This window comes from Pseudophryne corroboree, chromosome 1, assembly GCF_028390025.1.
Source record: "Pseudophryne corroboree isolate aPseCor3 chromosome 1, aPseCor3.hap2, whole genome shotgun sequence".
Taxonomy (NCBI): Eukaryota; Metazoa; Chordata; class Amphibia; order Anura; family Myobatrachidae; genus Pseudophryne; species Pseudophryne corroboree.
Genome location: NC_086444.1, coordinates 916656887 through 916669999, shown reverse-complemented (window position 1 = coordinate 916669999; position 13113 = coordinate 916656887). Strand labels below are relative to the sequence as shown.

The following is a 13113-nucleotide window of genomic DNA, read 5'->3' as shown; positions in this document are numbered from 1 at the left end:
TGAGAGGGATTACCAGTTGTAGATTTACAGTAACAAAATATGGATGAAAAGAAAACACAAATGAAAACAAAATACATATTTCTGATCTCTGACTAGGTTTGCTTTGAGTAGCTTAGAGCTTCCTGGTTATTTTCAAAAAAGTACAATCATTTATTTTTGGATTGTATACAAGTATAGTTTTAAACAATAGTGTGTACCTTAGGCACATTCCCACTTCCGCCACTTCCATCGGAGCCTCCAGATCCTTGAGATTCCCGCCTTCCAAATTTTCTGGTCAAATCTGGTGTGGAATGGGTTCCTGCATTTTCCACTATACCTTCACTACCATTATCGGATCCTCCACTACTCCTGGTAGGGCTTGGTCGACGACTCCTTAAAGAGGACTGAGCATCTGGACTCATACTCTTCCTACTCAAAGCATAATTTGCTTTCTTTGGAGTCTGGAGCTTATTCATCATAACCGAATTTACAACGCTGTGGAACTTGTCCCGAGCAGAAGGAAGAAACCAATCAGCACAGGAGAGGCATGGGTTTGGGGAAGCATTCAGTTTTTCCTCTATACTACCGTCTAGCATTTCCAAATGAAGAAGAGCTGCCTTTAACTGATCCACATATATGTAGTCAGGTCCTGGACTTCCAGCAGCTTTAGATGTGCAGCCCCCAGCCTCTAGTAGAGTGCACAGCATGAATTGTTTCTAACAAAAAAAGTAAAATGTCAGAATCAGTGTCATCTGAGAAAATAAGAATGGCCATATCTTAATATACATTTCTTTTGAGCCATGCACAGGTGTTCATCTATTTCAGAGGTTCTCAAACTCGGTCCTCAGGACGGGTGTATATCATTAGATCGACACTGTCTAGGTCGACAATGTTTAGGTCGACCACTATAGGTTGACAGCCACTAGGTCGACAGGGTTGGAAGGTCGACTTGTGCTAGGTCGACAGGTCAAAAGGTCGACATGATTTTTTATTTCTATGTCATTTTTTTCGTAGAGTGACCGGGAACCCCAATTAGTGCACAGTGTACCCTCGCATGGCTAACTTTCCGTTCCAATCGTAGTCCACGTGGATTGTTAAGTATGAAAAAGTAAAAAAAAAAGAAAAAAAATGTGAAAAACTCATGTCGACCTTTTGACTTGTCAACCTAGAAACCCTGTCGACCTATAGTGGTCGACCTAAACATTGTCAACCTAGACAGTGTCGATCTTCAGACCGGATCCCCTCAGGACCCCACACGGTTCGCGTTTTCCATGTCACCCAGCAGCTGCACTGTGTATCACCAACTGTCACATTTCAAAAATCTACAGGTGACCTGCAAAAGTGGAGTCTTGAGGACCGAGTTTGAGAACCTGTGATCTATTTGATTGGGCAATTGTGATTAAGAACAGTGTCCAGCAAATTGTTTAAAGAGTATCAATGTTAAAGATCTTCCTGTGAACAAAATTTAGCCATCTGGCCAAAGGACAAAAACAATTATTGGGGAGAAAATGGTTTTCTTAGATCAACGTAAAGTATAAAAGTTATCAATATAAAAGTATAGATAATTAAGCCTGCAGCACAGCTTTAACTACGGATCACCATAAGACATTTTTAAGAGATTTGGAAGTATCATATTACTTAAAGGTATCATATATCAGTAATTCTTACTCTGTTGTAGGCCTTAGCAACAATACATATTGTTAGAAAAGCCACAGTCAGGTAACCTATTGAAACATAGCATGGGTTATAATCGGTGCTTTTTTTTCTATGATAAAAAGGTACCAGTACTATGATGAAACCTGCTAACGGTCATGTGGCCATGTAAGTGTCCCCCTGGCCTGTAAGGTAGCTGGAATGGACTAGTCTATGGAAAACAAGTTCATGTAGGAGAGTTAAAAATAAGATTTTACTTACCGGTAAATCTATTTCTCGTAGTCCGTAGTGGATGCTGGTGACTCCGTAAGGACCATGGGGAATAGACGGGCTCCGCAGGAGACATGGCACTTTAAGAAAGAATTTGGATACTGGTGTACTCTGGCTCCTCCCTCTATGTCCCTCCTCCAGACCTCAGTTAGAGAAACTGTGCCCGGAAGAGCTGACAGTACAAGGAAAGGATTTTGGAATCTAGGGCAAGACTCATACCAGTCACACCAATCACACCATATAACTTGTGATAAACATACCCAGTTAACAGTATGAACAATAACGGAGCATCAGATCAAACCTGATGCAACCATAACATAACCCTTATTTAAGCAATAACTGTATACAAGTATTGCAGAAGAAGTCCGCACTTGGGACGGGCGCCCAGCATCCACTACGGACTACGAGAAATAGATTTACCGGTAAGTAAAATCTTATTTTCTCTAACGTCTGAGTGGATGCTGGGGATTCCGTAAGGACCATGGGGATTATACCAAAGCTCCCAAACGGGCTGGAGAGTGCGGATGACTCTGCAGCACCGAATGAGCAAACACAAGGTCCTCCTCAGCCAGGGTATCAAACTTGTAGAACTTTGCAAAAGTGTTTGAAGCTGACCAAGTAGCCGCTCGGCAAAGCTGTAATGCCGAGACCCCTCGGGCAGCCGCCCAAGAAGAGCCCACTTTCCTTGTGGAATGGGCCTTAACTGATTTTGGCAGCGGCAATCCAGCCGTAGAATGAGCCTGCTGAATCGTGTTACAGATCCAGCGAGCAATAGTTTGCTTTGAAGCAGGAGCACCAAGCTTGTTGGAAGCATACAGGATAAACAAAGATTCTGTTTTCCTGACCCTAGCCGTTCTGGCTACATAAACTTTCAAAGCCCTGACCACATCAAGTAACTCAGAATCCTCCAAGTCACGAGTAGCCACAGGCACCACAATAGGTTGGTTCATATGAAAAGATGACACCACCTTTGGCAGAAATTGCGGACGGGTCCGCAATTCTGCCCTGTCCATATGGAAAACCAGATAGGGGCTTTTATGTGACAAAGCCGCTAATTCTGACACACGCCTAGCTGAAGCCAAGGCTAATAGCATGACCACCTTCCACGTGAGAAATTTTAACTCCACGGTCTTAAGTGGTTCAAACCAGTGTGACTTTAGGAAACTCAACACCACGTTAAGATCCCAAGGTGCCACTGGAGGCACAAAAGGGGGCTGAATATGCAGCACTCCCTTTACAAACGTCTGAACTTCAGGTAGAGAAGGCAGTTCTTTTTGAAAGAAAATGGATAGGGCCGAAATCTGGACCTTAATGGAACCCAATTTTAGGCCCAAAGTCACTCCCGACTGTAGGAAGTGAAGGAAACGGCCCAGCTGGAATTCCTCCGTAGGGGCATTCCTGGCCTCACACCAAGCAACATATTTTCGCCATATACGGTGATAATGTTTAGCCATCACGTCCTTCCTAGCCTTTATCAGCCTTTATCAGCGTAGGAATAACCTCATCCGGAATGCCTTTTTCTGCTAGGATCCGGCGTTCAACCGCCATGCCGTCAAACGCAGCCGCGGTAAGTCTTGGAACAGACAGGGCCCCTGTTGCAACAAGTCCTGTCTTAGAGGCAGAGGCCAAGTGTCCTCTGTGAGCATTTCTTGCAGCTCTGGATACCAAGTCCTTCTTGGCCAATCCGGAACAATGAGTATTGTTCTCACTCCTCTTCTTCTTATGATTCTCAGCACCTTGGGTATGAGAGGAATAGGAGACAGACTGGAACACCCACAGTGTCACTAGTGCGTCTACAGCTATCGCCTGAGGGTCTCTTGACCTGGCGCAATACCTCTGTAGCTTTTTGTTGAGGCGGGATGCCATCATGTCTACTTGTGGCAGTTCCCACCGACCTGCAATCTGCGCGAAGACTTCTTGATGAAGTCCCCACTCTCCCGAGTGGAGGTCGTGCCTGCTGAGGAAGTCTGCTTCCCAGTTGTCCACTCCCGGAATGAACACTGCTGACAGTGCTCTTACGTGATTCTCCGCCCAGCGAAGAATTCTGGTGGCTTCCGCCATCGCCACCCTGCTCCTTGTGCCGCCTTGGCGGTTTGCATGAGCCACTGCAGTGATGTTGTCTGACTGAGTCAGCACCGATTGGTCGCGAAGCAGGGTCTCCGCTTGACGTAGGGCGTTGTATTTTGCCCCTAGTTCCAGGATATTGATGTGAAGGCAAATCTCCTGACTTGACCACAGCCCTTGGAAATTTCTTCCCTGTGTGACTGCTCCCCACCCTCGGAGGCTTGCGTCCGTGGTCACCAGGACCCAGTCCTGAATGCCGAATCTGCGACCCTCGAGAAGGTGAGCACCCTGCAGCCACCACAGGAGAGACACCCCGGCCCTGGGGGATAGGGTGATCAGCCGATCTATCTTTAGAAGTGATCCGGACCACTTATCCAACAGATCCCATTGAAAGGTCCTCACATGGAACCTGCCGAAAGGAATGGCCTCGTATGATGCCACCATCTTTCCCAGGACTCGCATGCATTGATGCACCGACACCTGTTTTGGTTTTAATAGGTCTCTGACCAGTGTCATGAGCTCCTGAGCCTTCTCCATCGGGAGATAAACCCTCTTCTGGCATGTGTCCAGAATCATGCCCAGGAAGGGCAAACGAGTCGTAGGAATCAACTGCGACTTTGGAATATTTAGAATCCAGCCGTGCTGTTGTAACACTTCCCGAGAGCGTGCTACGCTGATCAGCAACTGCTCTCTGGACCTCTCCTTTATGAGGAGATCGTCCAAGTATGGGATAATTGTGACTCCTTGCCGTCGCAGGAGCACCATCATTTCCGCCATTACCTTGGTAAATATTCTCGGTGCCGTAGAGAGACCAAACGGCAACATCTGGAATAGGTAATGACAATCCTGTACCACAAATCTGAGGTACTCCTGATGAGGTGGATAAATGGGAACATGAAGGTAAGCATCCTTTATGTCCAGAGACACCATAAAATCCCCCCTTCCAGGCTTGCGATGACCGCTCTGAGCGATTCCATCTTGAACTTGAACCTTTTCAGGTATATGTTCAGGGATTTCAAATTCAATATGGGTCTGACCGAACCGTCCGGTTTCGGTACCACAAACATGGTCGAATAGTAACCCTTTCCTTGTTGAAGGAGGGGGACCTTGACCACCACCTGCTGAAGATACAATTTGTGAATTGCAGCTAACACTATTTCCCTCTCTAAGGGGGAAGCTGGCAGGGCCGATTTGAGTTAACGGTGGGGGGGCATCTCTTCGAATTCCAGCTTGTATCCCTGAGACACAATCTCTATAGCCCAGGGATCCACCTGGGAGTGAACCCACTCGTGGCTAAAATTTCGGAGACGCGCCCCCACCGGGCCTAGCTCCGCCTGTGGAGCCCCAGCGTCATGCGGTGGATTTAGTGGAAGCCGGGGAGGACTTCTGTTCCTGGGAACTAGCTGTATTGTGCAGCTTCTTTCCTCTACCCCTGCCTCTGGCAAGAAAGGACGCACCTCGGACTTTCTTGCCCTTTTGTGATCGAAAGGACTGCATTTGGTAATACGGTGCTTTCTTAGGTTGTGAGGGAACATATGGCAAAAATGAACGTTATGGTAAGAACTTACCGTTGATAACGTGATTTCTCTTATGTCCACAGGTATCCACAGGATAACATTGGGATATTGTCGAGCGACAGCGAAAATGGCACCAACACGGTCACGAGCTTTCTGGCCTCTCAGGATGCATTGGGGCCTCCACTATATAGTCCCACCCACTGACTCAGTCAGATCAGTTCTTTCCACAGCGATTTTAGGCAGGAACATTAGGTAGAGACCTGTACAGGCGATAAGAACACACATGCACACCCTTCCATACAAGAAGGAAGAGGTTTAGTGATTGTCTAGATCCTCAAATCAGATGCATCAGGGTGGGATCCCTGTGGATACCTGTGGACATAAGAGAAATCACGTTATCAACGGTAAGTTCTTACCATAACGTTCATTTCTCTGTCTGGGTCCACAGGATTATCCACAGGATAACAATAAGATTTTACTCACCGGTAAATCTATTTCTCGTAGTCCGTAGTGGATGCTGGGGACTCCGTAAGGACCATGGGGAATAGACGGCTCCGCAGGAGACTGGGCACATCTAAAGAAAGATTTAGGACTATCTGGTGTGCACTGGCTCCTCCCCCTATGACCCTCCTCCAAGCCTCAGTTAGGAACTGTGCCCGGAAGAGCGGACACAATAAGGAAGGATTTTGAATCCCGGGTAAGACTCATACCAGCCACACCAATCACACCATATAACACGTGATAGGAACCCCGGTTAACAGTATGATAACAATTGGAGCCTCTGAAGAGATGGCTCACAACAAAACCCGATTTTTGTAACAATAACTATGTACAAGTACTGCAGACAATCCGCACTTGGGATGGGCGCCCAGCATCCACTACGGACTACGAGAAATAGATTTACCGGTGAGTAAAATCTTATTTTCTCTGACGTCCTAGTGGATGCTGGGGACTCCGTAAGGACCATGGGGATTATACCAAAGCTCCCAAACGGGCGGGAGTGCGCGGATGACTCTGCAGCACCGAATTAGAGAACTCCAGGTCCTCCTCAGCCAGGGAATCAAATTTGTAGAATTTAGCAAACGTGTTTGCCCCTGACCAAGTAGCTGCTCGGCAAAGTTGTAAAGCCGAGACCCCTCGGGCAGCCGCCCAAGATGAGCCCACCTTCCTTGTGGAATGGGCTTTTATTGATTTAGGCTGCGGTAATCCTACCGCAGAATGCGCCAGCTGAATAGTGCTACAAATCCAGCGCGCAATAGACTGCTTAGAAGCAGGAGCACCCAGCTTGTTGGGTGCATACAGGATAAACAGCGAGTCAGTTTTTCTGACTCCAGCCGTCCTGGAACATAAATTTTCAGAGCCCTGACTACGTCCAGCAACTTGGAATCCTCCAAGTCCCTAGTGGCCGCAGGCACCACAATAGGTTGGTTCAAGTGAAAAGCTGAGACCACCTTCGGGAGAAACTGAGGACGAGTCCTCAATTCTGCCCTATCCATCTGGAAAATCAGATAAGGGCTTTTTCAAGACAAAGCCGCCAAATCTGAAACCCGCCTGGCCGAAGCCAGGGCCAACAGTATGACCACTTTCCACGTGAGATATTTTAATTCCACAGTCTTAAGTGGTTCGAACCAATGTGATTTCAGGAATGCCAAAACCACATTGAGATCCCAAGGTGCCACTGGGGGCACAAAAGGAGGCTGAATATGCAGAACTCCTTTGACAAAAGTCTGAACTTCAGGCAGTGAAGCCAGTTCTTTCTGGAAGAAAATCGACAGAGCCGAAATCTGGACCTTGACGGACCCCAATTTGAGGCCCAACGTCACCCCTGCTTGCAGGAAGTGTAGGAATCAACCCAGTTGAAATTCCTCCTTCGGGGCCTTCATGGCCTCACACCAAGCAACATATTTCCGCCAAATGTGGTAATAATGTCTTGCGGTGACATCCTTCCTGGCTTTGATCAGGGTAGGGATGACTTCCTCCGGAATACCCTTTTCCTTTAGGATCCGGTGTTCAACCGCCATACCGTCAAACGCAGCCGCGGTAAGTCTTGGAACAGACAGGGTCCCTGCTGCAGCAGGTCTCGTCTGAGCGGCAGAGGCCAAGGGTCCTCTGCCAGCATCTCTTGAAGTTCCGGGTACCAAGCTCTTCTTGGCCAATCCGGAACCATGAGTATGGTTTTCACTCCTCGCAGTCTTATTATTCTCAGCACCCTGGGTATGAGAGGTAGAGCAGGAAACACATAAACCGACTGGTACACCCACGGTGTCACTAGAGCGTCCACAGCGATCGCCTGAGGGTCCCTTGACCTGGCGCAATATCTTTTCAACTTTTTGTTGAGGCGGGACACCATCATGTCCACCCGTGGTCATTCCCAACGGTTTACCCGCATTTGGAAAACTTCTGGAAGAAGTCCCCATTCTCCCGGGTGTAGGTCGCCCATCGGAGAATCCTTGTGGCTTCTGCCATCGCCAACCTGCTTCTTGTGCCGCCCTGTCTGTTTACATGGGCGACCGCCGTGATGTTGTCTGAATGGATCAGTACCGGCTGGTTCTGAAGCAGGGGCCTTGCTTGGCTTAGGGCATTGTAAATGGCCCTTAGCTCCAGAATAATTATGTGAAGCGAAATTTCCTTGGAAATTTCTTCCCTGTGTGACTGCACCCCAGCCCCGAAGGCTGGCCTCCGTGGTCACCAGGACCCAGTCCTGTATTCCGAATCTGCGGCCCTCTAGTAGATGAGCCCTCTGCAGCCACCACAGCAGCGACACCCTGTTTCTTGCCGACAGGGTTATCCGCTGTTGTATCTGTAGATGGGACCCGGACCATTTGTCCCACAGGTCCCACTGGAACGTCCGTGCGTGGAACCTTCCGAATGGAATTATGCTTCGTACGAAGCTACCATTTTTTCCAGGACTCGTGTGCTTCCACTGGAAGAAACACTCTTTTCTGGTCTGTGTCCAGAATCATTCCCAGGAACAGAAGACGTGTCGTCGGGACCAGCTGTGACTTTGGAATATTGAGAATCCAGTCGTGCTGTTGTAGCACTTCCCGAGAGAGTGCTACCCCTACTACCAACTGTTCTTTGGACCTCGCCTTTATCAGGAGATCGTCCAAGTATGGGATAATAAAAACTTCCTTCTTGCGAAGGAGTATCATCATTTCGGCCGTTACCTTGGTAAAGACCTTCGGTGCCGTGGACAACTCCAACGGCAGCGTCTGGAACTGATAGTGACAGTCCTGTACCACACATCTGAGGTACTCCTGGTGAGGAGGGTAAATGGGGACATGCAGGTACGCATCCTTGATGTCCAGGGAGATCCTGTAATCCCCCTCGTCCAGGCTCGTAATAACCGCCCTGAGCGATTCCATCTCGAACTTGAATCTTCTGATATAAAAGTTCAAGTATTTTAATTTTAAGATGGGTCTCACCGAACCGTTCTGTTTCGGTACCACAACCATTGTGGAATAGTAACCCCTTCCTTGCTGAAGGAGGGGCACCTTGACAATCACTTGTTGTGATTATAGTGTTGAATAGCCACCAACACCGCCTCCCTGGCAGAGGGAGGTGCCGGTAAGGCAGATTTTAGGAAACGGCGGGGGGAAGAAAGTCTCGAACTCCAGCCTGTACCCCTGAGATACTACTTGAAGGACCCAGGGATCCATGTGAGAGCTCACTGGGCGCTGAAATTTCTGAGACGGGCCCCCACCGTACCCGGGTCCGCCTGAGCAGCCCCAGCGTCATGCTGTGGACTTACCGGACGCAGGGAGGACTTCTGCTCTTGGGAACTAGCTGTGCGCTGCAGCTTTTTCCTCTACCTTTGCCTCTCGGCAGAAAGGATGAGCCTCTAGCCCTCTTGCTTTTCTGGGGCCGAAAGGACTGTACTTGATGATACGGTGCTTTCCTTTGTTGTGGGGTAGCCTGTGGCAAAAAAGTCGATTTCCCAGCAGTAGCTGTGGAAACGAGGTCTGAAAGACCATCCCCAAACAGTTTTACCCCCTTATAGGGCAAAACTTCCATGTGCCGATTCGAGTCGGCATCGCCTGACCATTGCCGAGTCCATAACCCCCGTCTGGCGGCAATGGACCTAGCGCTTATTTTTGATGCCAGCCGGCAAATATCCCTCTGTGCATCACGCATGTATAAGACCACGTCTTTTATATGCTCTATTGTCAGCAAAATATTGTCCCTATCCATAGTTATTTTCCGACAGGGAATCTGACCACGCAGCGGGAGCACTGCACATCCATGCCGAAGCAATGGCTGGTCGCAATATAATGCCCGAGTGTGTGACTATATCTTTCAGGGTAACCCCCTGCTTTTTATCAGCAGGTTCCTTCAGGGCGGCCGTATCCGGAGACGGTAGTGCCACCTTTTCTGATAAGCGTGTAAGCGCTGTATCTACCCTATGGGGTGTTTCCCAACGTGACCTATCCTCTGGCGGGAAAGGGTACGCTGCCAATAACCGTTTAGAAATGATCAATTTCTTACCGGGGGAAGACCACGCTTCCTCACACACCTCATTTAATTTCTCAGATGCAGGAAAAACTACTGGTAGTTTTCTGTCACCAAACATAATACCCTTTTATGTGGTACCTGGGGTATTATCATAAATGTGTAATACATTTTTCATTGCCTCAATCATGTAACGGGTGGACCTATTTGGAGGGTACACTAGTCTCATCGTCGTCGACACTGGAGTCGGTATCCGTGTCGACATCTGTTTCTGCCATCTGAGGTAGCGGGCGTTTTTAGAGCCCCCCATGACATTTGAGACGCTGGAACAGGCACAAGCTGAGTAGCCGGCTGTTCTGTGTCGTCGACCTTTTGTGTAAGGAGTTGACACTTTCACGTAATCCTTCCATAAATCCAACCACACCGGTGTCGATCCCGCAGGGGGTGACATCACATTTACAGGCATTCGCTCCGCCTCCACATCATTATCCTCCTCATACATGTCGACACAGCCGTACCGACACACAGCATACACACACGGAATGCTCTGACAGAGGACAGGACCCCACAAAGCCCTTTGGGGAGACAGAGGGAGAGTATGCCAGCACACACCAGGGCGCTATATATCACAGGGATATCACATATAAAGAGTGTTTTCCCTTATAGCTGCCTATATATATTGTATACTGCGCCTAAATTGTGCCCCCCTTCTCTTTTTAACCCTTTCTGTAGTGTATTGACTGCAGGGGAGAGCCAGGGAGCTTCCCTCCAACGGAGCTGTGAGGGAAAATGGCGCCAGTGTGCTGAAGGAGATAGCTCCGCCCCTTTTTCGCGGACTTTCTCCCGCATTTTTATGGATTCTGGCAGGGGTTAAAAAGCACCTATATAGCCTCTGGGGCTATATATGGTGCCAGTTTGCCAGCCAAGGTGTCAGTATTGCTGCTCAGGGCGCCCCCCCCCAGCGCCCTGCACCCATCAGTGACCGGAGTGTGAGGTGTGCATGAGGAGCAATGGCGCACAGCTGCAGTGCTGTGCGCTACCTTGGAGAAGACAGAAGTCTTCAGCCGCCGATTTTCCGGACCACCTTCTTGCTTCTGGCTCTGTAAGGGGGACGGCGGCGCGGCTCCGGGAACGGACGACGAGGTCGGGTCCTGTGTTCGATCCCTCTGGAGCTAATGGTGTCCAGTAGCCTAAGAAGCCCAAGCTACCACCACTTAGGTAGGTTCGCTTCTTCTCCCCTTAGTCCCTCGATGCAGTGAGCCTGTTGCCAGCAGGTCTCACTGAAAATAAAAAACCTAACAAACACTTTCTTCCTAGGAGCTCAGGAGAGCCCCTAGTGTGCATCCAGCTCAGCCGGGCACAGAAATCTAACTGAGGCTTGGAGGAGGGTCATAGGGGGAGGAGCCAGTGCACACCAGATAGTCCTAAATCTTTCTTTAGATGTGCCCAGTCTCCTGCGGAGCCGTCTATTCCCCATGGTCCTTACGGAGTCCCCAGCATCCACTAGGATGTCAGAGAAATTGGGATTCCCAAAGCCATTTTAGTGGTGGGGACGCTCCTGATTGCACAGGAGGACCCGAAGTCTGCGTCATGAGAGGCAAAAGTATCCAAGGCATAATGTCTGATGAATGTGTTTATGAAAGACCATGTGGCTGCCCTACATATCTGTTCTGCTGATGCACCCTGTTGTGCTGCCCAAGAAGGACCTACCTTACGTGTAGAGTGTGCAGAGACATTAGCCGGAATAGGGAGATCTGCATGAGAATAAACTTCCGATATTACCATTCGGAGCCATCTCGCCAGCGTCTGTTTACTAGCACGCCATCCTCTTCTATGGAATCCGTAGAGGATGAAGAGGGAATCTGTTTTCCTGATGGCACTAGTACGATCTATGTAGATTTTTAAAGCCCGGACCACGTCCAGCGACGCTTCTCCCGCAGATAGTCCCGATATCTGAAAAGCGGGGACTATAATCCCTTCATTCAGGTGAAATTTTGATACCACCTTTGGAAGATAGCTAGATCTCGTTCTGAGAACTGCTCTGTCTGGAAAAAAACTTAGGAAAGGAGACTTACATGATAATGCTCCCAAATCTGACACTCTTCTGGCTGACGCCATTGCCAGTAAAAAAAGAACTTTAACCGTTAACCACTTAAGATCTGCTCTCTCAAGTGGTTCAAACAAAGGACCCTGGAGAAATTTAAGAACTAAATTCAAATCCCAGGGAGCTGCAGGAGGAACAAATGGAGGTTGAATATGTACTACTCCTTGGAAAAACGTACGTACATCCTGTAGGTCAGCAATCTTCTGCTGAAACCATACAGTCAATGCTGAGACTTGCACCCTCAAGGAAGCAACCTTCAACCATTTATCCAATCCTGCTTGCAGGAAATCCAAAATTTTAGCTACTTTAAAGGATCTCGGATTGTAATTTTTTCCAGAACACCAATGAATATAGGCTTGCCATATTCTATGATACACACGGGCCGAAGAAGGCTTTCTTGCTCTAAGCATGGTTTGGATTACTTGCTTTGAAAATCCTTTAGCCTCTAAGATAGAGGTTTCAACAGCCACGCCGTCAAAGACAGGCGATCCAGATGACTGACAACAAGGACCCTGCATTAACAGATCTGGACGTTGAGGGAGCAGTACTGGTGCTTCCACGGACATTCTCAACAGATCTGTGTACCAATGCCTTCTTGGCCAAGCTGGAGCTATTAGAATGATTGCTCCTTTTGCCTGTTTTATCTATCTCACTACTCTGGGTAACAGAGATATTGGAGGGAACAGATATGCCAGCTGAAACCTCCATTCTACTGACAGTGCGTCTACCAGGACCGCTCCTGGGTCCCTTGTTCTTGATCCGTACCTCGGAACTTTGTTGTTTAGACGAGACGCCATAAGGTCTATCTCCGGTAGACCCCATCTGTTCACCAGTGTCTGAAACACTTCTGGGTGTAGTGCCCATTCGGTTTCCTGAATGGTGTGCCGACTGAGAAAATCCGCTTCCCAATTTAGTACACCCGGGACAAATACTGCGGACAATGCCGGGAGATGGAGTTCCGCCCATTTTAGAATGGGAGTTACTTCCTCCATCAGACTCTTGCTGTGAGTTCCTCCTTGATGATTGAGGTATGCTACTGCCGTCGCATTGTCTGAGCGGATCTGGACTGGTCTTCCT

General features: G+C 48.6%; 1 protein-coding gene across 2 annotated transcripts in view; it reads right to left on the bottom strand.

Moving 5' to 3' along the window:
• Positions 1–13113, bottom strand: part of INTU (inturned planar cell polarity protein) — a 274157-nt gene that overhangs the window by 30125 nt on the left and 230919 nt on the right. For both annotated transcript variants that reach the window (XM_063920310.1, XM_063920309.1), the window contains exon 12: positions 198–695. In XM_063920310.1, the coding sequence (XP_063776380.1) occupies positions 198–695 (498 nt within the window). The remainder of the gene's footprint in view (positions 1–197; positions 696–13113) is intronic.